Source organism: Miniopterus natalensis, chromosome 13 (genome assembly GCF_054644295.1).
Source record: "Miniopterus natalensis isolate mMinNat1 chromosome 13, mMinNat1.hap1, whole genome shotgun sequence".
NCBI lineage: Eukaryota > Metazoa > Chordata > Mammalia > Chiroptera > Miniopteridae > Miniopterus > Miniopterus natalensis.
The window spans coordinates 29,122,401-29,148,074 of NC_142093.1; the positions used below are offsets into that span (position 1 = coordinate 29,122,401).

A 25,674-nucleotide genomic window follows, 5' to 3' on the forward strand; every position below is an offset into this window, starting at 1 on the left:
TATGTTATTACAGATGCAAAAAGACAATCAACAGACTTAGTTAAGGTGAAAATTAACCTTTGTTAGGGAAAAATGCGGCCTTAGGACTTGACTACTTACCATAGACTGCTTTGAGTTAAAAAAGGTTTAATTTCAGACCATCCTTGTGGTTACTTCAGGTCTTTGGAGTTTGCAAGGCCGCCATGCAGGCCTTCCCTGAGCTTGTCAAGTTTAGCATGTGGCCCCTTTTTGTCCACAATGTTATTTGACCTAAGATTCAGTTACTTAAACACTTACTTAAATGAATAATAACTTTGATTTTACTCTTGAAAAGCTCCTAATTCTAGTTTCTTTCCCTATCTACGCATGAAAAAAAGACCAGAGGCAAAGACTGCAGAGCCAATCAGCAAGCCTTACAGAGCGATTTTGCTGGGCTTTGTATTTTCAAACAACCCTTTAATTACAGACACACCTGGGCCTGCACGTTTGCAAAAAGTTGGCACTTAGTTGGGTTCAAAGCCTTTGCAGCCCCTTGAGCCGGAGGTCAGGTCTCTGCTGGGACCTCCCAACGCCTTCCCCAAGACTGGGCTCCCACGCACTCCTCTGGAGAGGGAACGTCCGGCGGCGCGCTAGGACCTCCACCCAATGGCTGCACTTCTACTCTCCGCAGCTACTCCGGACCAATGGGCGGGAGGCTATCTTTTGATACTGTTCTTTTCCAGCCAATAGGAAACGTTCTTCAAATGCCTCTCGCTAAAATGCGCAGGCTCCGGGGAAGCTGGCTTCACTTCCGGGCGGCTCCCCAGAGCGCCGCGGCTGTTGCTATAGCGACCGTTTTACGTTGACTAGTTTGTGGGTTTCCTCCAGGTGGCGGGGCGACTGCTGCGGCAGCTCTAGGCCGATTCGCTCCCGCCTCCCCGCGGCCCAAGGCCTCAGCTGGCTCTGGGGGTCTGGCCCGAGGCTCCGCGGCGCTCCGCCGGTCGGGATGGCTGCGGAAGAAGAGGACGAGGTGGAATGGGTGGTGGAGAGCATCGCGGGATTCCTGCGAGGCCCGGACTGGTCCATCCCCATCTTGGATTTTGTGGAACAGAAATGCGAAGGTAAGAACTAGAGCCCGGACTGACCGTCCTTGCTCGCCTCTCTCACAGCAGCAGTCGGCAGGGAGGTGGTGCCCCCAAACCATCTCCCCCTCCCGGCCTCCACCTCTGTCCGCCGTGCTTAGAGCTGGGTTTGTAGGAGGTTTTGCCGTCGCCGCGCCAGTGTTGGATGGAACTGAAAATGGCATGGCCGCGACTCCCCTCCCTCTGGGCCCAAGCTCCCGTCCGAAAAACATTAGACTTGACTCCCGTGTTTGGTGTCTCCCCGGGTCCTGCACGTGTCCGCGCCGGGCGGTGGCTGTGGGGGCGGCTTCTTCAGCAGCCTCCCCGGCGGCTTGAGGGGAGCGGCGTCGGTTTGCCTCTGAGTCCGCCGGACCCCAGCAGTTGACCTCAGCGAGGGGCGTGCGGACCCTGCGGGCCAGGAGGCCGCGGCCCCGGCGGCCCGCATTCCCTTCGTTGAGCCTGAAACGGGTGGTGGTGGTCGGGCGCCTCCTGGCAGGTGAGGTGCGTGAACGTGGCGTCATGTTCCCGCCGCCTGGTTCCGACCGGTTCTCCCTGGAGAGTGGTGCGTTCAGCCTTTGGAGACCAATTGGAGCCCATTAGGAGCCAGAACCCCGTCGTACGAATGAACGCCCCCCTGGTTTGCTGCTGGCTTAGCTGGGCGAGACTTTGAGAGCAGTAATGTCCCTTGATCTTGGGAAGTTCGGGCTTATGTTGGAGGGATTAGACTGTTTCGTACGGTTCAGGGGGACGGAGCTGGAGTCGGTGGGTACGAGCGACAGGGAGACATTTCTTTGAAGGCGGCGAATCTGACACAGTGCGTCCCGGGTAGGGGAGCCTGCCCCTGGAGGAAACGAGCTCCCCAGGCTCTAGCAGTGTTCGAATGGACCTGACAGCACGTTAGTGGAAATGTTATCGAGGGGGAACTCAGCTGTCAAATGTTTTTTTTTATCCTGGATGACCTTTTTTTTTTTAAATTCTCACCCGAGGATATTTTTTTCCATTGCTTTTCAGAGAGAGTGGGGGAGAGAGAGAGAGAAAGAGAGAAACAGAAACAGGGAAACATTGATGTGAGAGAGACATCAATTGGTTGCCTCCCGCAGGCGCCCTGATTGGGGGGGGGGGGAGGGAGCGTATGTGCCCTTGGCCGGAATCGAACCCGGGACCCTCGGGCGGACAGTAACCACTGCGCCAAACAGGCTAGGGCGATAGGGCCCTAGATGACCTTTTAAGAATCCTTTCAATCCTAATATTCCATGAATATGGTAGAGAAGAAGTTTAGTTTGACCACTGAGTCTTTTCATGACATTCTCATTGCCATAATCAAAATTCAAATAGTATTTATTATATATTGTTTTTACAGGTGATTTTTAAAAAAAATTAAAAATAACTTGTATTTGTGCTCTTTTAAAGAATTTAAAATGCTATTATGAGGCTGGTGAAGCATGTGGAATTCTGACCTTGTTTAGGTGAAAAAGGAAATTTTGTCATCTTTTGATTCCATTTACACTACTGAGACTAAATGCTGAAATGAAAAAAAAATTCAAGCATTGTTCTTCCTTGTTATCCTTATGTTTAAACTGGCTGCATCTCAGTAATAATGCATACAGTTGTGTGATTTTACAAGAAACAGTAATTCTCAGCTTTATAAACATGTAATGTAGCGATTTGGTTTCAGAATTAACATTCCAGTGACTCTTGAAATAACAGTCATTATACTTCCCTGACTTTGGGTTGTCAGTGTGCTTTTCTTCACCTCAGATATTTTAAAGATTAGTTTCGTACAACTTTGTGATACCAGCATTTATTTCAACAAACATTTATTGAGTGTCCTTGGGCCGGAAGCTGGGGATAGAAAGATGAATAAAACAAAATCCTTGTGCTTGAGAAGTTTATAATTTAGTAGGGAAAACAGGCAGATAAATAGAATTTAAATATAGAATGGCAGGTATTATAGTCCGGCTGGCGTTGCTCAGCGGTTGAGCACCGACCTCCGGAGGCTGAGGTTTGATTCCCGGTCAGGGCACATCCCCTTGTGGGCTCGATCCCCAGTCAGGGGCATGCAGGAGGCAGCCAATCAATGACTCTCTCATCACTGATGTTTCTGTCTCTCTCTATCTCTCCCTTCCTCTCCATGAAATCAATAGACATATTTTTTAAAAAATGAAAAAATAGCAGGTGTTCTAATAAATGTAGGCACTTGGTGCTTTATTATAAGGGTTCAAAATGCTATTAGGAAGGTACCTAACCAGCCTGGGAGCTGGGAGTGGGTAGCAGGTCATGAAGAATGTGCCACTTACAATGTCTTGAAGAATGGTTGGGACAAGGGGGCCAGGTAAAGGTGAGAAGATCCAGGACTGGCTTGAGTAAAGGCATGGGGTTTTGAAGCACCGTGTCTATTGTATTTGGTGGTATTCCAAGTAATTGTAAGGAGTGCAAAGATTGGGTGTTGGAGTGGTGGGTGATGAGACTTGGGATCCAGTCCTGGAGGCTTTTGTCTGGCCTTCTAAGGATTTTGTATTTATTCTCTGGGCAAAGAATAGTCATTCAAGAGTTTTAAATTAAAAATTACAGAAGTTAGTTTTGCAGTTTTGAAAGATGGGGGGTGGGTGGGTTTTAAAAAGTTAATTGTTTACAATTCTTGAATTTGTCCTGTTTCCCTAATTAGATTGTTAGCTTCCTGAGGGACTATAGTATATCTTTCTAATCTACATTGTTTCACACATATGATCATTCAGTTAAATATTTGTTTTAGTTTTATTTATTTTTAACTTCACTATTGATTTATATGTAACAAAAATGGCCTAGTCACTTTCAGTAAAATTTTCATCAGCAAAGGTCCAGTACTCTAAAATCTGGAGCCTATTGTGAAAGGAATTAATGTTTAAAAATTATTAACAATAATATTCCATTAAAAGTTTATAAAGAAATTATTTATATTATTGATTGAAAAGTAGGAAATTAGTGTTTATCTTACATATGAAGTAGATTTTAAGTAAGAAAAATAACTTGTTTACAATTAACACTATATATACAGGGTGGGCAAAAGTAGGTTTATAGTTCATAAGGAAAATACAGTAATACAATAAATAACAATACAAGAATAAACTCTCTGTTTCACATACTCACAACTGTAAACCTACTTTTGCTCACCCCTGTATAGTATGCATGTGTAAGTATATGCTTGTAAGTATATATATAAGTACCTATTTGTAAGCTATAAGGAACAGACTTTTATACTAGCATTAATGAAATGATTTATTTTTTATGCAATATTTTTCTTTTGAATTAGTTTTTGATGATGAAGAAGAAAGCAAATTGACCTATACAGAGATTCATCAGGAATACAAAGAACTAGTGAGTATTTTTTCCCCCACTGATTTTTGAAGGTAATTAGAATAATTTTAGCTGTTCTAAATTAAAAAATGGATTTGTCCATCAAAATTCTTTAATTAACAAAAAATTCCATCTACCCTAATAGTACTACCACTTACATCAGGCTCCAAGGGTTCTCTCAGCATCTCATCCTTGTGACTTCTTATATCTTCTACTCTAGAATCTAAGGATTGGTTTAGGATGACTAGGTTAAGGGATCTTGCATCTCATTTTTAAATTTTATTCTTCTTTTGCTGACTATTAATTTAGTCAGGGTTGTCTTGTGATTTTTAAAAATGACTCTGGTTAGCAGAAGAGTTGTATCTCATCAAATTTCATAATCCTGACTTCAGTTATTTCTAGTAGAGGAAATAAAATTTCATTTGATTCTCTGACTTTTTGTTGTTTGTTTTTTCAATGAAAGACATTGTTACTGCTATGTAATATAATTTTATGTAGATTAATAATTGCAAATAAGCATTTGATTGTACTTTTTACAACTTATACTTAACATGAAACTGTCACTTTGAATTTTTTGTGTAAGTTATAAAAGTTAAACTTTCCCTTTTTAGGTTGAAAAGCTGTTAGAAGGTTACCTCAAAGAAATTGGAATTAATGAAGATCAGTTTCGAGAAGCATGCACTTCTCCTCTTGCAAAGACCCGCACATCACAGGTTTTTGCTCTCATGCTATTCCATCACACAGTTTTGACAAAATGATAAAAATAAGGGTTTCACTTAAGTTTGCTGTCTTTGATTATGAAAGTATAATATTCTTGACATTGTACTTATTCATCACATACGACTTCTTTTTTATAACTGCTGTGAGAAATGATAATTTGAGGCATTAATGAACTGATGCAATTAAAAAAAAACTTTCTGAACTCAGAACTATAATAGATCACTGGCTTAAATGTTACTTCTTAAGGCAGCTTTCCTGCTCCGTCTGGTCTGACTAGTGCTCACTGTGCCTCACTGGGCACTTATGTTTTTGGTACTCTGTCTTGTTTTATAGGTTCTTTCAAGTCTCTTTGCCTTACTAGATTTTAAGTCCTTTGAGCTATTTTCAGTATCTTTTCATTCCCAGCATCTAGCTCAGAGATGAGAACTTAGTTCCTAGTAGGTAGTTCTTAATAAATTATTGTTAACTTAAATTACCTTTTTATTGTGGCTTAGAAGACCTTGCTTTGACTACTGTTTAATCCAGCACTTCCTGCTACAGTTCTCTTTTGCACAACTTTTGCTCACTGAATGATCACCTCTAATTCTAGAGATAGAAAACCTTTAATATAACATGATATTTAAAGAAATATTAAATGCTATTGATATGCCCACACTAATGTAAAAAAACATGATTTTGTTAGTTAATAATTCTACAAAACAAAAGCTGTTTTACAGTTCACCAACAGCTTTTATTCTATATGCACCAGAGTTTTAGTTTAAGGAATAATAATAGATATTATTGTCCTTTTTAGTGGAATAGGAAGAATTTGATTGAAAATTACTGAGTAGTATTTAAATTTCTTTTAAGACATTGGTATTTGTTTTTATTTTCCTTGTTTTTCAGGAATATTTTCTGCTTTGGTAATATTTGTCAGCCTCTTAATTAGGTCATCGTGAATGAGTCTGAATTACTTTGTGAATAAAGATGTTCACAGTAATATTTGACACATCCATCTGTTGTTTTTGTTGTCAGGATAACTTGAAATTATTTGTGAATGAAGATGTCCAGAATTTTAAAATATTGTTTTCAGATCAAGAGTGACACACATTTCTCTTTTGTTCTGTTATACACACCTTTTGATTTATTTGGAGCTGATGGGTACCAGGAAGCAAGTCTTTTGACACAGACAGATGTGGATTTGAGTCATAGATCTTTCGTTTACTAGCTGTAAGACTTCGGACAAAAGTTGTTTTACAGTTTTTCTTTCTTACGCATTCAGATTCTAAATTTCCACACCTATAAAATACGGATAGTATCTGCTTTGAAAGGTTTTTGTGAATTTTAAGAGATAATGTTCATAAAGCATTTAGCACAATACCTGACATACATAAGGTGGTCTATAAATGGAAGCACCTCTTAATTATCAGTAGCTATTTTGGTGGTTGATTAGCACTGTGCTAATCAGGCCAGGGTCATGGGTTCAATCCCTGTGTGGACTAGTTAGCTTTATTCTCTTTTGGAGCAAACTCTTAGCACCAAATACTGAATAGCAACATGACTGAGCCAACCAATGCTGTCACCGTTACCCGAAAAACAGCTCAAAGCATGTTACATATTGCTTTGCAGCAATCATATAATCTTTTTTTTTTAATCCTCCCTCGAGGATATTTTTCCCCAGTGCTTTCCAGAGAGAGTGGAATGGAGAAAGAGAAACATCGATGTGAGAGAGACATCAATTGGTTGCCTCTCGCACGCACCCTGACTGGGGTATGTGCCCTTGGCTGGAATCGAACCCAGGACCCTTAAGGCTGTGGGCCGACGCTCTAACCACTGAGCCAAACTGGCTAGGGCTGCCCACAATTATTTTAATACTGAGCTCTAAGTTGCAACTTTCAGTCAAACACAGATGAAGTCTATTTGCCATCTCTGCCCTGGGCCTTTTGAACAGTATATATGGATTTAAGGGAAAAGAAACTTTTTTTCCTACGGTCGACTCCTTATAAATGTCACAGAGAGCTGCATTTGCACTTTACTTTGCTGTCTGCAGGTGTCTAGGATGTGAGCTGGTTGCTGCTGGAAGGGTCCTTCCTCTTCTTTGCTTAGAGCTTTTGTTACGGTGTCTCTGACATTATTGCTGCCTCCTACCTGGTGAGCAATAACTGCACACCCGTCATGGCCTCTCCACGGTTTTATGTGATCAGCTGTTCCATTAATGTCATGTAAAGCCTGAAATAAGATTTTAGTAAAATGGGTAAGATGGGACGGAGTGTTTTCTTTTGGGTTTTCACACATTTCAAATTTTATTCTACTTATTGGTTATCTCAGGAATTAGTTTGCTCTTTGATATGGCAATAGTTCTCTATAGTTACAGAAATGTCAATTTGGGTATTCTAGGGTAGACACCTTCATTTTTTCTAATTTGTTACACTTCAGTTTTATCCAGAAAATGATTTTACATCTTAATTTCTAACTTTACCTCTCCCGTGAAACTTTCTGCATATAGGACAACTACAGTTGTGTTTTCACATTACTAATACCTCATTACACTTATTTTCCAGACTCCATGTTTTGGCATTTACTTTTATTTAATTGGGTACTTTTATTAATTAAGGGATAATTTTGTAGTTAATGATTTATCATTAAGCAGTAAATTTCAAGTGACAGAATATAGCCAAATAGATTATTCAGGCTGAAAAACAAACTCAGATACTGTTTTTTTATGTAAAAAATTTAAGTTTTTAAATTAAAAAATAATGTATTTCTAACATCATCTGAGCCTTCAGTGAGTTATAATCTTTGTGTTGGTAGAAGGTCTTTCCTTGATGTTGAGGAAAACATTATCTAAGGAGTGCAATAAAATGGATAATCACGTACTAGTTTTAAAACTTGAGTCTTCATTTAACCTACAGATTTCTTCCCACAGGCCATTTTGCAACCTGTGTTGGCCGCAGAAGATTTTACTATCTTTAAAGCAATGATGGTCCAGAAAAACATTGAAATGCAGCTGCAAGCCATTCGCGTAATTCAAGAGAGAAATGGTAAAATGTTGAATTTAGAAATCTAAGTGCTAAATACATTTTTTTTGCAGTTTTGACTATTCTGATTCTAACATGGTATATGTAACTGCCTTATATAAATTTATTCCAAGTTTGAAAGTCTATGGCTGACTTAAGAGATCAAGAGTGTAAACTTCCTCATCATTGTGTGTTTGGCATCTCAGAAGCAGACCAGAATTTGATTTAAGTTTCTGCCACAGAATTTGTAATACATGTATTTAAGAATGTTGTTTAACGTAGATCCAGGGCCAAGGACCTTAGAGCAATGTTGATTGTACTCAAAACTGTAGACCATTTGAAAACTGTCTTTGTGGTGAGAAAAATTCAAAAGCTCTCTGGATTCTTTGTTGTACCTTATCAAAGAATTTGGAGGAAATGCAAATCAGAGTGTTATTTTGATGATTTTGAGGAATTGCTTACTGTTACATTATTCTTTCCTTTGTACCTTCATTTTCCTTACAAAGTTTTTTAGGAGAATACTGATTGTATCTCTTTTGACTTAGCAAAAATGCACTTAAGATTAATGGGTTGTATAGATGTAGTTTTCTGGTTGTGATACTATACTATAGTTTTGCAAGATGTTACCATTAGGAGAAACTGGGTAATGGGTACATAGTATCACTCTGTATTATTATTGCAATTGGGTGTGAAACTGCAATTATCTCAAAATAAAAATTTTAATTAAAAATGCACTTAAACATCAAGGTGATTAGAATAATAAAGCTGCTTTAATTTAGAGCATATCCAAAATCCCATTTTTATTATGTGGATAAAGAAATAGAAGGTAAAAATTTGAGACATGCTGCTAATGTCATGAGGCTATAATTATAGATATGAACAGAATACTTATTACCAGTTTACCTGCTTATAAGGAAGATATAGGTAATAAAGTAAATTAAATCAATACTTAAAATTACTTGCCATGAATTATTATTTGCTTTGGGCTGAAGTTGGTACTGCCCTGGTTTATAGTTAGTTATTAGTCCAATATCTGCATAGAAGCTTCCAAGGCAGAGATTGTTTTATCCATATTTATATTTCCCCTAAGTGCTTAGCACCAGGTTTTTTTGCATGTTGTAAGCACGGCCCCTTTCAGTAGATTTGTTGTATAAATGAAGACTATCAATGTGCTATTTCAATTAACAAAGTATTTTATATTTTATTTGTAAACTCTTTTCCCATTTAAGGGATACTTTTGAGAGCATAGTTTCATTAGTAGGAGCTTATTGAGTTCAGTGCTATACCCTCTAATAGTTATGACTATGGAAGGTAATAGCTTAAGTTAACTTTTATTGCCATATATAATTGTTGTTTTTAATAGACAGTACAAATAAGAGACATTTCTAGGCAAAATTGTGTTTTGTTTTTTTTGGGGGGGGTGCTGATTCCTTAAAACAACAAAAAGTAGAAAAGACCATAGTTAAGAAAACTAATAGCTTAGACTGCTTTTTAAAGTGACAGATATTACTTAATTTGCACTTCTTGAACCAAGATAGTAAGAAATAAGTATTTTCAGTTGAGCTGATATTCTTCCATGTGGTCTTTGGCTTTGAACAGGTGTGTTACCTGACTGCTTAACAGATGGTTCTGATGTGGTCAGTGATCTTGAACAGGAAGAGATGAAAATCCTGAGGGAAGTTCTTAGGTATCCTTCTTTAATTATTTTTTGAATGAATCATTAGAATTATGTAATATGACTTGTATATATGCTTTTTACCTCCAAAATATTATGAACTAGTACAATATCTAAATTTTCTGCTGAAGACCATGAAAATGATTTATCATTTTATTTGTTTCTAACTATGTATGTGCTACATTTCTTAATGACAGAAGAGATTATTTTCAGATGACTCATACCAGATCAACGCAAAAGGGAGTGTCTTCTTCCACTCCCATGGTGGGAATAGGAAGCTAAACCGAAATAAGATGCATTAGATCCAGGCCTGGAAGGGGGTGTAGTGGTCTGAGCTGAAACTCCATGGCTTCTGGATCTCAGTATTAGAGGTGGCTCAAGCCATGTGTCTCACAGTAGGAGGCTGGGCATCCAGACTCCACAGACCAAATAGCTGACTGGGTGGCAGGTAACCCGCCAGGGGAAGAGGGCAGGGGGAGGTGCCTATCCCAGACAACTGTCTTTTCCATCTCGTTTTTGCCTCAGTTACTTGATTCTCAGCCAAATGCCTGACATGGAATGTGTAGCCCACTAAAGGGGCAACTTTTTCCCCTTGGGCCTGTTGTCCCAGACGCCTATGGGAGTTTTGGAAGGGAGGGGCAATTGCAGCACCTACTTTTTAAATCTCCTGTGAGAATGTATAGGTTTAGGGCAAAAGGATACCTGCAGCCACTGTGTCACCTGTAGAATGGGGCCTTGGCCTCTACCTGTAACCACAAATCTAGCATCTGTTGTCCCTCCACTTACTCCCTTTGTCCCCAACTCCAAAGCAGAAGGGAGGATAGGCTGGTTGGTGGTAAGGAGCTCTAGGATTCACTGCTTAACTTGAGGGGATTTGAGTGTTGTGGGGAGGGAGGCAGGTGTGCAAGTGAACCGAGCCTTTTCCTGCCAGATCCTACATTCCATGGCAGGGACAAATGGGAGCCAAGACAGCACAGAAAGCTTTGAGTTTACAGTGTTGAAGAGGTAAGGATATTTGGTGACAGGTTTAGAAGACTGGTAAAGTTTTGACTTACACTGGTTGCTTCTGTTAATTGGTTGGTGGTTTTATCAGAAGGGCTGTAACTAAAGGAGGGGGTCAAAGTCTATATTAATGGGTTTTGCCATTCAAACTTGGGTTTAGGGTTTCAAAACTGCCGATCTTTGCTCAGGAGGGGTTCTTCACATTTCCAGAAGGAGTGGGAGCACCTGTGTTTATATTACTAACTCTGTTGTGCTGTGCATGCCTGTGTCTGTCTTTCTCAGTGAATGGTAAGCGGATTTAAGCGAAGCCTGATTATTTTCATCTTTGTTTCCAAAATTCCATGCACATACTGTAAGATTAGGGTAGCAAGTTACTTGTTGCATATTTTTTTCTTTAACCAAAAAAGAACACTTCCTTTTCTACCTTACTTTATATATTTCAGAAAATCAAAAGAGGAGTATGACCAGGAGGAAGAGAGGAAGAGGAAACAGCAGGTGCCCGCGGAGCATTCTAGGATAGCCCGTGTTTCATTGTCGTTGCCCCCAGGTTTTGTTGTTAAAATCTAGGCTTACGGAACTGCACAATTCCTCAGAGCATTCATATTATCTTGGCAATTCTAAGCATTTATATTTAACTTTATAATTTTATTCACTTTATAATCCATCCAGCAACCTACCTTTACATTTCCAATAAAGAATGAGATTATTAACTCCAAAAAACTGTAATACCATTTATATTTGGGGGTAATCCTTTTAAAAATTCCCCTTTTATGAATAAAATAAGAGTAAGAAAAATATTTTCCTTTCCCACTCTCCTTGATTTCTTTACTGTTTGAAACAGCAAGTGCAGTTACTACTGAGGGTGGTCTGCAGCGTTAATGTGACTGTCGGCCTGAAGCAGAGTCAGGGTCGCATTTCCTGGCCTACTGTGTTAGGAGCTAGTTCCATAAAGTGCCTAATCTTTCCTAAGGATAAATTAGGCATGTATCTGGCTGAGGTGAGGGAAGATAATACATATTTTTCTCCCCTCTTCTCCCTTCCCACATCTCCCTGAAGGGAAAGGGAATCTAATAGAAACTCTCTCAATCACTTGCAAGTTATTTCCCTTTTTCCTTCAATCACTATAGTGTGTACTTGTATCACTCACTGTCTTGGAAAAACCTGTTTTACTCTGAGGCCCCCGATGAAGAGCAGATGAAAGATGTTTTAGCTTTAAAAGGTGGTGTATGTAGCTTTGAGGTAAATCTCCTTTTAGTAGATGAAGGTAAAATTCATAGATATTAATACTTTTTAAAATGTAAGGGTATACAACAGAAACCATTTCAAAACTGCTATCAGAAGATACTAGTATTTACTCTGATTTATAAGCAGTCTGTTAGGCTTCTTGAATAATATTACTTTTTTAGGCGCATTGGTTTTTTTAAGACTTTTTGTTATGGAAAATTTTAAACACATAGAAGTAGAGCTGATGATAATAATGAATCTTTATGTATCCATCACTAAGCATGTAGGGGCTTATGATTTAGATATCCGTGAGTTACCTAATAAGTTGCATGTGATTGGATTGTCCTCTGTTTTTAAGGAAAAATAAATGATCAGTTTACTTAGTTCTTTCCAAGATTTAAATGATTTCTTGGTTTAAATATGCTATCCCATTTTAGAAATGGAAATAAACCAATTTGTGACTTCTTCAGGTACATCATAGTAGAGTTATACAGGTTATCTTAAGTAGAAATGCATCTTATAATTCAGTGGTTTTATTTTTCTTAGAGTATTTCTTGGTGTCTTGCTCAAGGTCACATGAATAGTAAAGTAAAGCTTGAGTTTGAATCCACTTCTTGCTAAGTCCAAAGTCCTAATCGTACTAGTTTTTTAATCTTAACACCACATGATTTGAAATGAGAGTGTTTGTGTACTTCAGAAAGTGGAAGATAAACATTAATGTAAACATCTTAAAAACTGGAAAAATAGAATAGTAATTTTTTTAAAACTAATGTTTTTAGATCTCTTAAGTAGTGAATTAGTCAAAATTAATCTAAAATGTCTTTTTTAATTGTATTATGGATTCCTGAAGTTATCAGAGGCTAAAACAGAAGAGCCCCCAGTGCATGCTAATGAAACTGCAAAAATGAATAATTCCCAAGGGGATGGTGAACATGTTACACACCCGCCCTTAGGTAAGCTTGAAGTGTTACTAAACTTTCTCTAATAATATGAATATATAAACATTGTAAAATGTGTTTAACTTTCTCTGACATACTTAACCTTCAAAAACCCTGGGAGGGAGCGGAGCATTGAGTGGCCATTGATATTAAAGTTCTTTGTGAATTTAGCTAAAGAAGTTGCAGGTAGGAAAAACCCAGCTGACAGAAACAATGTAGTCTACAAATTTCTAAGTGAAGCCTGGAACCCAGGACAGTGAGGGAGCCACACCAGCCTTTGGTACCACAGCTGTAGCATCCAAGATGTATTCACATAACATTTGGTATTTTCACCCTTGACCACAATTATATGGTCAGTAAGAAGCTGAACTTGGAATGATAATATTATTTTCCCAGTGAATTAAAGCACATCTAGAAAATAAGAAGGAACTAATTTGTCCAGATATTTAGTCAGAAACTATTGTTGAAAGCAAAATCAATGAGAATCCTTGTGGGAAATGTTAGCAGATGAAATTGTTAAATATGCAGCAAAATCGCTTTCAATATATTCTGATTTCCTTTATATGAAAACAAATAATTCTGAAATAGAAATTGAATTATGATCATGAATTCAGTTCATTTTATCATGGATTTCTATGGTTTTAAAGAAATATCCTTTTCTCAGTTAAAAACAAACAAAATAAGTCTGTTAGTTAGATATTATGGTCTGTCAGTTAGATATTATGATCTTTCCTTTTTTTTTTTTTTTAACAAGAAATTCAGGGAAAGTGAATGACTTATCCAAAATCACTAAACTATTAAGTGGAGAAACTGTGACTTACCTAGGTCTTCTCATTTCAGATCTTGTTTTCTTCTACACTTAAGTTTAGAAGAACTTTTATAATTGAGATAAGATAGGTTTGATGTTTACCCATTGATTTTAAGGCACTATATTCTTAAACTGATCAAATAATGGGGCATATGAAACAGGAGCAGGTTTATGAAGTTTCCTTGCTTCCTTCTTCCTAGCAAATGTAACCTTTTCTTTTTCTTTTTTTCATATTCTGCAGATTCTGAGTAGAATAACCTCATTTGAATTCCACCTATGAAAAGCACCTGCTTTAGATTTGTCTGAGCTTTTTTTTAATTTGCTGGCCCAAATTTAACTTTCTGTTTTATACAGACCCACACATATTACTGTTTAAATCTTGTGTCCGACATAATTTGAATAAACTTGCTTTGCCTAGTTCCTTATCTATTAAGTGAAACTATAGAAAACTTAATCTCAATCCATACTTAACTCAGTTATGCAGATTAGTGGCACAAAATAGCAGATAATTTCAAAACTAATGATTTTAATTTTCAAAAATGTTCTATTTTTAAAAAAAATGAGTATTTCTGATTTTATAGGCAGCCCAATTGTGAAAGCCCAATTTAGGAGGAATCAGCCCTTTGCTCTTTTTTCCCTGGTAGAAATGGGTAGTATCTGTTCTCAGATTCACACAGTTGCCAGAGATGAGACGATCTTTCTTTAAACTTGCTGGCTTTCTGATTCTCCATTCCTAGAATTCAGAGAAGCTAAGTATTTTGATCTCAAGTACTTTCCTCTCTAGGTCTGAGTTAGAAATAAAAGATGTTCATAACCAACTAACTCAAGGCAACAACTATCCAGAGCAAATACATGAATTTAACATAAAGGCTTATGTGCCTGGAATCCTCCACCTTAGAAATGAATTGAGCTGTCCCTTCTCCAGCTCTGTGGTTCCATACTGGGAGCTAAGCCTACCTCTGCTTAAGGTCACCCTCAGTAAGAACAGCATGTTTGATGGTGTCTACATACTATGACCAACTTGTTTAAGCTCATCTTTATTTCTGTTGAAGATAGTTCTGTAGCTCTCTGTTTAGGTTGGTTGGAGTGTTAGCTCCAGGCTCCTCTATTCCCTGGAGACTTCCCGTATTGCCCAAGTCTGAAGAGCTTTTCTTCTTCCAACCTCCCTGGCACTGTAGTTAGCCCACTCACCTCATGCTAGAGCACTGGTCCTTTGGCAAGCTTCTTGCTCATATAAAGTTCTGTTTCTGGTTTTACTATGCTGGCAAGATTTTTAATCATTTGGAGACATGTATATCATGTTCTCCCATTATGCTTTTAGTTCCTGGGTTCATTTTTATGTGAATCTTTATCTCATTCTGCTTTTTTTTTTTTTTAAAATATATCTTTTATTGATTTCAGAGAGAGGAAAGGAGAGGGAGAGAGAGAGATAGAAACATCAATGATGAGAGAATCATTGATCGGCTGCCTCCTGCATGCCCCTGACTGGGGATCAAGCCCGCAACCCGGGCATGTGCCCTGACCGGGAATCGAACCCTGATCGCCTGCATCCCAGGTCGACGCTCAGCCACTGAGCCACGCCCTGCTGGGCTCATTCCGCTATCTTTTATAGTCCATGTACTTACACTGAAAATGTGTTCTCTTAAAAAAATCACCTTGCCTTGGATGAGTAGCCCAGTTGGTTAGAGTGTCGTTCCAGTGTGCCAAGGTTGTGGGTTGATCCCTGGTAAGGACACATGCCAGGCCTGGTCAGGCGTGGCTCAGTGGTTGAGCGTCGACCTAGGATCCAGGCGATCGGGGTTCGATTCCCGGTCAGGGCACATGCCCAGGTTGTGGGCTTGATCAATGACTCTCTTATCATTGATATTTCTCTCTCTCTCTCTCCCTCTCCCTCTCCTTTCCTCTCTCTGAAATCAATAAAGATATATTAAAAAAAAAGGACACATGCCAGAATCAACCAATGAATGCATAAATAAGTGGAACAACAAATGATGTTTCTCTGTCTCTCTCGCTTTCTGTCTTTCTCTAAAATCAATAAAAAAAAATAAAAAAAGTATCACCTTATAACAGAAAGTGGCCCAGAAAAGCAATTAGCATATAATCCTGTCTCATGGCACAGTCACCAAATAACTGGAAAGTGCTGAGTGTTCATGTTATATCTGCTTCCAAGTTCTACTTACTTTAAAATCTTTACATTTTCTTAATGCTTTGTAGGTTCATGGTTATCTGCAATATGTAGTACAAACAAAAATTATTGATATTACTGGCACTTACTCTTTTGCTACAAAAAATTATAGTGTTACATTAATGATTCTGAAAATACAGGTTCACTTACAGTTTTTACCTGCAAGCAAAAGTTCAGAAACCAGTTACATTATTGGTAGGAGATTTTAGTACTATTTGGCTTATGTGGCAACCTTGTATTACATTATAGTGGAGTTCTAATCTTTAGATAAGAATTATATCTTTTTGTAGCTATAGGAGCAAACAGCAGGAGTTTGGTATTTGTTGAAATGTCATTGTTTGTAAGAAACTGAGGTCCTTGAGGACAAAGACCATGTTTATTGTTCTCACCCAGTGCCCGGCACAGTGTAAGCAGTGTGTGTTGATTGAATGAATGTGAGCAAAAACGTATTAATACTAGCTCATTTTGATGAACCTAGCCTAATACTTAATATTATAATATTCTGCTTGATCTCTACCTAATTACTGCCAGAAGTGAAAGTGCATTTTGCTAATTCGTCAGTGCAACCTTTGGCAAGAAAGCTGGAAGTGTTGCCTGAAACTTCCTCCCTCCCACAAAAAGGCCTGAAGATTCCTGGCTTTGAACTTGCAAGCACTGAAGGACCAATAGCAGTAAGTAAAGAAACATTACTTTTTAAGAACTATGAGCAAAAGGACAAAGTACTAGGAGCAAGCAATGTAAATAGTCATATCCTTAGCTTTTGTTATGATCTTGAACTCAAACTTCTAATTTTCAGTCAGGTGTCTATGCCACTTATTATATGGACTTCACTTGAAAATAGTTCTGTATTTTTTTGACCCAGAATTTATCAACACTTGGAACGGAAGAGCTCCGGCAACGAGAGCACTACCTCAAGCAGAAGAGAGATAAGTTGATGTCCATGAGAAAGGATTTGAGGGCAAAGCAGATGCAAAATGCGGAGCAGAAGGGAAAGCCCGCCGGGGAGGCCGAGGTAGGCTGATGGCGGGATGTCAGCGTTTGTAAGTCTGGAGGTGGACGGCTCAGGATCAGGGTACCTGGAAGAAAGCCTCCTGGGGAACTTGCTCGGACCCGTTCATACTGACCTCGGCTAGTGCGGCGCCTGCCCAGGCTCCGGGAAGTGAGGTGCTTGTGAATGAGGATTTCGTGAGGGAGCAATGACGGCAGCGTCGTCACACCTTTTATTTCTTTACTTGCCCTATTCTGAGTGCTTCAGGGTCAGCAACCTGTTTTACCCGAGCCTTTTGAAACAGTTTATCACACAGCAGCATTAGTATCCCAGCCACCACCTCTAAGAGGCTTCCTCAAGAAGAGATTTTCACAAAGAGGAGATTTAGGGAACTCAGTCCACGTGTGACTTTTAAAACAAATTTATTCACTAAAAATGCTCTTTGTTCAAAGCAGTATGCTGGGAATTTCAGACAAATGAACCCATCTTATACTGTAGCCAATTTTTTCTTTTTCTGTTTTTTTAAGGAAATGACAGAGAAACCAGAAATGACAGCAGAGGAGAAGCAAACATTACTAAAGAGGAGATTGCTTGCAGAGAAACTTAAAGAAGAAGTTATTAATAAGTAAATTTAAAACCAATTTAGCAGAAATTCAAATTTTCTTAAAAATAAATTATTTAATCCTTATACTGAGCCTGTTAGTTTCAAATACTTGTGCTTGTAAATGCAAATATAAACTCATTATTACTGTTTTATTAAACATTTTCAGGAAAAGGCAGCTACTTATGCTGACCAGTTTAAGATAAATTTCTGAATATTTATTGGAAAGAGAAGGTATAGAAAACTGATTCATTCATTCGAACTTGGTTACCTATTATTTCTGCTGAGCATTGTGCTAAGTATTAAAGATACAGTAGTCAACTAGATCCATAGTGTCTCTGCCTTTATAGGGCTAGTGAAGGCCCAAAGAGCAAAATGTTAGGCGGAAAAAGTGCAGTTGTAAGTAGGGCTGGCCATGCCTCCTTGAGAAAGCAATGTTTAAGCTGATTGGAAGGCTAATTGCAGGGAGAAAGGGGAAGCCCCCCCAACAGTCAGATCCTGTGGCAGGAAATAATAAAGCACATACTAAGGAGTCATCGGTATGGTTGGAGTATATATAAAATGAGGGGAGAGGGTTAACATGAAATTGGAGATAGGTTGGGGAACTGATTTGCAGGCTCTTATAGACAATGGGAGGATTTTAAATTTTACGGCACTGGGAAGTCACTGAAAAGTTTTAAAGCAGAGAAGTTACATGATCATAATGTTCATTTAAAACAAGATGTGTGGCTGCTGTGTGGACCCTGTGGGCGAGTGGGATATTAGAGTAGGTGTGGGTATAGCAGGTGTAAGGTAATTCAGTGGTAAGAGGAGTTACCTTGGACAGTGGTAAAATAGAGTTCAGCACTTTGCATTCGAGGCGGGAGCAAACAGGACTTGGAAAATGGATGGGTGGGGGGTGTCAAAAATGCTCTTTCTAGAAAAGCTATTAAAACACATAACAGGAACAATCAGCTGAGCCTGTTAAGGGGAATGCTGCCTTGAGTGTAGGTCTTTTGCATGTGAAAGTATTCTGGATGGTTTTCTGTAGTCTGTTTACTTAAGATAACCGGAAAACAGATGCTCCTTTACTTACACTGGGGTTACATCCTGATAAACCCCATTGAAAATGCATCTAATATACCTAACTACTGAACATCATAGCTTAGCCCTGCCTACCTTACATGTGCTCAGAACACTTAGACTAGCCTACAGTTGGGCAGTTATCTTAAGTTTCATCTAGAGTAATTGCCTTCCTCTGCTTCCCATTAAAAGCAGGAGACACAGATGGGTGTTTTGTAGAGGTGTGAAAACAATACAGTATCAAAAACCACTGGCAACACAGTACACTTGACGGTACTGGCTGTTCATCCTTGCGATGTGGCTGATGGAGCCGCAGCTCACTGCAGCAGCATGAGACTATCATCCCGTCTGTACTAGCCCAGGGAGAGATGGAAATTCAAAATTCGAAATAAGGTTTGTACTGAAAGCTTATCGGTTCTGCACCATCATAAAGTCAAAAAATTGTTAGGTGAAACCATCATCAGTTGGAGACTGTAGTAAAGAGAGACTTTTCTTTCAGAAATTTCCCGTGTTGTGTCATTCCAAAAGCACCTCCTTTCTCTAGTTATGGACCACTCGAGGTTTAACCTATAATTCCATTTTACTTCCTTAAATGTACAGTTATAAACTTTTTAAAAAAGGGATACCAAAATTAGTTTAGTTCCAAATCTTCAACCTGCAGAGAAAACCAGTATTACTTTTACATTTGTTACATTTTTATCACTTAGTGGACATGAGGAAAAACTAGTGATTAAAACACAGAAATCTGTTTCATGTAACTTTTTATTAAAAATAGTTTTTATATTGGATACATGTTTACAGATATAATTTTAAGAGAACCTCTCAGGCTGTGTATACAAATGTGGACTCTGGCTTGCTTCACTGAATGAAGGTAAAGATTTAAAAATCCTGATCTGCCTGAGGGTAGTCACTTAAGAGCAGCTAACATGTAGAATCTTGTTATTCTTTTAAGGGCTATTTTAAGTCCTGTTCTCATATCATTGTGGATGAGCCTGTGTACCAAGTGTTATTCTGTAATTGAAAAAAAAGTTCAATTTGTGCTATAAGAAAAGGTTCCTATGACAACGATGATTTAAATGTCTAAGACTCATGGCAGTTCTTCAGAAAGGAAAATTAAAGAAACTCTTAAAGGCACTACTTCCTACTGGAACTTAAAATTAACCAGGAAAAGTCAAGAGTAAACTTGTTTGAAAGAAAATGTATTCATATGGTAATGTTACTGATCTTGGTTTAAGTGATCTTAAGTCACTTATTTTATGAGGTGGAAAGTCTTTTTCATTATATGTACCTGTAATCAAAGAGGTGGTGATAGCCCCATGTCATGATGCTTTGGTGCTGGGACTTTGCCAGAGGCGCACCTTCTAAAAGTAAAGCTGGTGATATTTAAAGTGCAGTTGACCCTCATTTGTTTAGAATTCTTTCATTCAGATTGGTGTATGACCTAGTAGTTCATAATAAATATGGATAATTTATTGGCTTTTAAAGGATAAGTGTAAAATGGACATATCTCAAATGGAGTTAACTTATATTTACAACAAACCAAACAAAAACAACAATCATAGAATTACAGGGTCACATTTTAATTCCTGAATTTTACAGTTCAGCATTAATATCACCACATGTATACAAATGGTGTAAAACAAGTACAGTGGTATTTTTAATACAAAATAAACATCTGTTTTATGGAAAAACTATACTTCATATCTACACAAACAGCCCATCTTTTCCAAATAATAACCAAAATTAAAATTAACTACAAAATCTCCAAAACAGGGAAAACTGCTTTAGTTTATGCTATTCCAAGAAAAATGGACCCATAACACATTACAAGGGTGATCTGAAGATTATAGCTGGAATTACTATTTTTTATTTTTTTCCCAATGCATTAAACTGTAGTTTGGGGGATGTTTTTTATCAGCATTATCTCAGATCACAGATGAGCAAACTAGCATTAAAATATTTACAGTTAACTTGCTTGTTCTAAAAATAAAACCTCTTGTTTGCCTCAACTTATTATTTTAAGTTCATTGACGTACATGGAATGTGCTTTTACTCTTAAAAAAAAAAAAAAAAAAAAAAAAAAAAGCAGCTTTCGTATTACTTATACCCTTGTTTGTTTATGGAAAAGCTTCATGTGCTGCATACTGACAATGAAATAACTTCTTGGATCAAAATGGCCTCTACATATTAAATTCCGCTGAATTCAGCACTATTCTTTGTATGTTAGTCTTTATAAATTATACTTTAAAAATTGCCTGCAACTCTGGAGACAGAAATTTCCTAACAAAGCAGAAAGTAACTTCAAAGTAGCTTCCACAAAAGATTGTACTGATAGGCAGCTGAAAACATTCTGTTCAATCTACTTCCGTTTCTACAGAAAATCATTTTGGAATACTATTGTACTGATTCTTGGCATCTGTTATCTCCAAAAGTGCTGATTTTAAAGTTACATGAACAAAACTGTCCATTCTGAATCCAGCTTGTTTGTTTTCATCAAAATACATATGAAAATTCCTGGTGTAGAAAACGCAACATGTGCTGAAATACAGGGTGTACTTCCCTCCAACTATATAGAAAGGTTGAATTTCTGTTAAATCTTCAAAGAAATGGTCTCAACAGCTTGACTTCTTTTTTTATGATAGTTGAACCTGTTTTCTGTAAAAATTTCTTTTAAAAAGAGGCAACTGATTAAAAGAACAACATGGCCAGCACCATTAGACAAGTATTGGGTTTTCAACTGAAGTTTTATAACTGCTTCTACATCGACACCCCCCTGGAGCAACCCTGCATTAATATTATTTTATCAACCTTGTCCCGCCCCTAAAACCGTCCCCAAACCTGAGAGCTTCCTTGCTGAGAAGCTGTCTCCCAGGTTCTGGTTACTAACCTTTTTTTTTTTGACAGCCTGTAAGGCAAACCCTTTAATTACTAGCAAGCGATCAAGTTCCTGGGAAGCCTGTTTTTTACAGAAGCAAACGCTCCTAGCTGAAACACCGCGTGTCTTTTGCTACTCCTTGTATATTTGTAAGTTCAAGTGAGAACAGATTCAGATTTTCAGCTCATTGAACAGCTGCAGCATTTTAGTGAGACCACATGTGGAGGGTCCCCAGTAAAGGTTTTATGAGCCAAGGCGAGGTCTTTTCCTGGGAGATGTTTCTTCTTCTTCATCTTCCTCTTCATCATCTGGATAATCCACTAAACCAACCAAACTTCCCTGTTGAAGAATAAGTTTTTTTAAAAAAAACCATGTTACTTAAATAGAGATACCTGAATCTGATAAAGGAATTGCCTGAAATTACGAACACTTAGTAAAAACTGGTGGCACTCTTAGCTACCCTCAACTTCTCCATTTCTTTAGGATTTTTAATGATATCTCACAATTCAATTCAGCAAAATTTCACTGTGGAAAAATAATTATTTCCAAACAGTAGGGCTGACAAGGAATCATGACATTTGGAACTGGAAGGACCTTGGAGATGAACTAGTTCATTTCTCTAATTTGAAACTAGAGACTAGCCAGTCAGTGACAGGAAGTCTCTTCTGAGTCTCTTTCTCATGTATGTATTTCAGATTGCAATTATATTGACCCTTGTACAGCTGTGTTCACTTAAAAACACATAGTTGCCCTGGCCAGTGTGGCTCTCTGGTTAGAGCATCGGCTCAGGCACTGAAGGGTCCCAGGTATGATTCCTGGTCAAAGGCATGCAGGGCTTTGGATTTGCTCCCCGCCCCCAGTTGGGGTGCATGTGGGAGGCAACCAGTCCATGTGTCTCTCTCACATCGATGTCTCTCTCCTCCTCCCTCCCTCCTTTCCATTCTCTCTGAAAAAGCAGTGGGAAAAATATCCTAATGTGAGGATTAACAAAAGAAAACCAACAACAAAAATCCATACACATTACAGAAAACATTTTATGTTAGTAGACAAAGTTCTATTTCATTCTTTTAAACCCTAGTATTCCATGGTATGAATATACCATCATATAGTTAAATTCCTTGTTGGACATTTTGATTGCTTCCCCAAGATATTATATTCTCTTAAAAAAACTGTGTTTCTGACAATAGCTTTTCTCATCTATTAATGAAATTGATTGAGAATCATCTTTGTATATGGAATATCATATGGATATGTTAAATTGTTAAAGATTTATGCATTTGTATTCATAAATAAAATTCATCTACCTTTTTTTTCTTTCTTAGTGCTAACTTTTAAAAAGTATTACATTTGTATAATTGGAGGAGAGGTCGAGCTTACTAAGTTGCTGGAAGACTGATAAATACGTTTACTTCCATTGTCTCCTGAAAGCTCATGAAAATCAAAGTAAAGAAATTTTAAAAGGACAAAAATATAGTATTGACACACATACACACAAAGAAATTTTAAAAAGTATATTTTAACAAAGACGAAATAGGAAAGGAGAAAACAAATGAAAGCAGCCAAGGCATTTTTGGAAAAGAGAAATCAGAGGCAAGAGCTAGTAACTCATTTTTAACAGAGAAGAGTGTCAAGAATGAACTGATTTGACTTAACCCAAGAAAGAAGTAGGAAGTAAAGGCACCAAAATACTGGGGAAAGCAGGGAAGACAGTTAAGTCATGTCAGTAAAACAGACAACTGAGTCCTCAATTCTACAATCCATTCCCCCACCTGCAAGCCCCTCCTCCAGGAGATTCCTGCTCTTCCACAACCACCAACTATAAAGAAAATGAACCAGAAAGGTTCTGTTCTGCAGGCACAGTAAAGGGCAAGAATAAAGTACCAGGTTGAAAATGGAAGAATAAATTTAAATTCTGTACAGGGCACTGTTAGAGGATATGCTCTACCCAAATGATAGGGGAATTCAAGAAAGAGAACAGAGCAATGAGGTCCAGAAATAATCAATACAAGAAAAGGAGAGAGGTAAATGGAAGTATTAGGGTGATGAGAGAGGCAGCCTTAAAACCAGCTGTGCAGCAAGTCTAGAGAGCAACCAATCAAGGCTGGAACAGGATGGGAGACTTCAAGAGAGATGTCTCCAAGGGGGAAGCTATGCGGGAACTAATCTTAGAGGTAGTGAAAAAATTATCGATAGGCATATAACTATGGCAACAAATGAAAGAACTGACATTTTATTTATTGTAGAAAAGAAAAACTATAGAAAAAAAGAGCAGGAAAAAATGAGTAAAGAATATATTGTCAATACAGCTAGGAAATACGACAAACCTACAGCCAACATCATACTCAGTGGTCAAAAACTAAAACCATTTCCCTTAAAAACAGGAACAAGACAGGGTTGTCTGCTTTCACCACTCTTATTCAACATAGTACTGGAAGTCCTAGCCACAGACATCAGACAGGAAGAAAACATAAAAGGTATCCAAATTGGAAAGGAGGGAGTAAAACTGTCATCATTTGCAGATGACATGATACTGTACAGAGAAAACCCTAAAGACTCCACCGAAGTACTACTAGATTTGATAAGTGAATTTGGCAAGGTAGCTGGATACAAAATTAACATCTGAAAATTGAAGGCATTTTTATACACCAACAATGAACTCTCAGAAAGAGACACTAAAAAAAATACCATTTATCATTGCAACTAAAAAAATAAGATACCTTGGAATAAACTTAACCAAGGATGTAAAAGACCTGTACTCGGAAAACTACTGGACACTGAAAAAGGAAATAGAGGAAGATATAAACAAGTGGAAGAATATACCGTGTTCATGGATTGGAAGAATTAATATCATTAAAATGTCCATACTACCCAAAGCAATCTATAGATTCAATGCAATTCCCATTAAAATACCAACAGTATATTTCACAAGAGCTAGAACAAATATTCCAAAATTTTATCTGGAACCAAAAGAGACCCCGAGTAGCGGTAGCAATCTTGAAAAAGAAGAATAGAGTTGGAGGGACCGCTTTACAGGGTGTCAAACTATTACAAAGCCACTGTAATCAAAACAGCCTGGTATTGGTACAACAACAGACATATAGATCAATGGAACAGAACAGAGACCCCAGAAATAGACCCACGCCATTATGGTCAATCAATATTTGACAAAGGAGGCAAGCGCATACAATGGAGTAAAGACAGTCTCTTCAATAAATGGTGTTGGGAAAATTGTACAGATACATGTAAAAAAATGAAACGATCACCAACATACTCCATACAGAAGAATAAATTCAGAATGGATAAAAGACTTAAATGTAAGTCATGAAACCATAAAAATCCTGGAAGAAAACTTAAGCAGTAAAGTCACAGATATCTCGTGTAGTGGAATTTTCACTGATACATCACCTAGGGCAAGAGAAACAAAAGAAAAAATAAACAAATGGGACTACATCAAATTGAAAAGCTTCTGCACAGCAAAAGAAATCAGCCTCAAAATGCAAAGGAACCCCATGGTATGGGAGAACATATTTGCCAAGGATGCATCTGATAAGGGACTAATTTCCAAAATGTATAAAGAACTCATACAACTCCACAAGAGGAAGACAAACAATCCCATTAAAAAATGGGCAAAGGACCTGAATAGACACTTCTCCAAAGAGGACATACAGATGGCCAAGAGACATGAAAAAAATGCTCAACAGTGATAATCATCAGAGAGATGCAAATTAAAACCACAAAGAGGTATCACTTCACACCTGTCAGAATGGCTGCCATAAACAAATCAACAAACGACACGTGCTGGTGAGGGTGTGGAGAAAGGGGAACCCTGGTACACTGCTGGTGGGAATGCAGACTGGGGCAGCCACTATGGAAAACAGTATGGAGGTCCCTTAAAAAATTAAAAATGGAACTGTCTTTTGACCCAGTGATCCCACTTCTAGGAATATATCCTAAGAATCCTGAAACACTAATCAGAAAGAATATATCCACCCCAATGTTCACAGCAGCACAATTTACAATGGCTAAGATCTGGAAATAGCCCAAATGCCCATCAGTAGATGAATGGATAAAAAGCTGTGGTACATTTACACCATGGAATACCATGCAGCCGTAAAGAAGGATCTCGTACCCTTTGGGACAGTAGGGATGGACCTGGAGAATATTATGCTAAGCAAAATAAACCAGGCA

The 25,674-nt window shown here is 38.1% G+C and overlaps 2 protein-coding genes across 4 annotated transcripts in view; one reads left to right on the forward strand and one right to left on the reverse strand.

The window, feature by feature from the left end:
• The first annotated feature begins 788 nt into the window (after nt 1-788).
• Nucleotides 789-20,818, forward strand: CFAP36 (cilia and flagella associated protein 36). Of its 2 annotated transcripts, none has more exons than XM_087823571.1 (10): nt 789-1,079; nt 4,369-4,433; nt 5,024-5,125; nt 8,038-8,152; nt 9,728-9,815; nt 11,213-11,300; nt 12,880-12,982; nt 16,492-16,631; nt 16,823-16,972; nt 17,476-20,818. In XM_087823571.1, exons 1-10 carry the CDS (start codon nt 965-967, stop codon nt 17,575-17,577), a joined length of 1,068 nt encoding a protein of 355 aa, XP_087679697.1. In that variant the 5' UTR covers nt 789-964; the 3' UTR covers nt 17,578-20,818. The 2 variants fall into 2 exon arrangements, with proteins under 2 accessions (XP_087679697.1, XP_016077633.1); XM_016222147.2 differs by having other exon boundaries at nt 11,249-11,300.
• An 840-nt stretch (nt 20,819-21,658) lies between these two features.
• Nucleotides 21,659-25,674, reverse strand: part of PPP4R3B (protein phosphatase 4 regulatory subunit 3B) — a 45,499-nt gene continuing 41,483 nt past the window's right edge. For both annotated transcript variants that reach the window (XM_016222145.2, XM_016222146.2), the window contains one exon: nt 21,659-21,825. In XM_016222145.2, the coding sequence (XP_016077631.1) occupies nt 21,730-21,825 (96 nt within the window). In that variant the 3' untranslated portion in view covers nt 21,659-21,729. The remainder of the gene's footprint in view (nt 21,826-25,674) is intronic.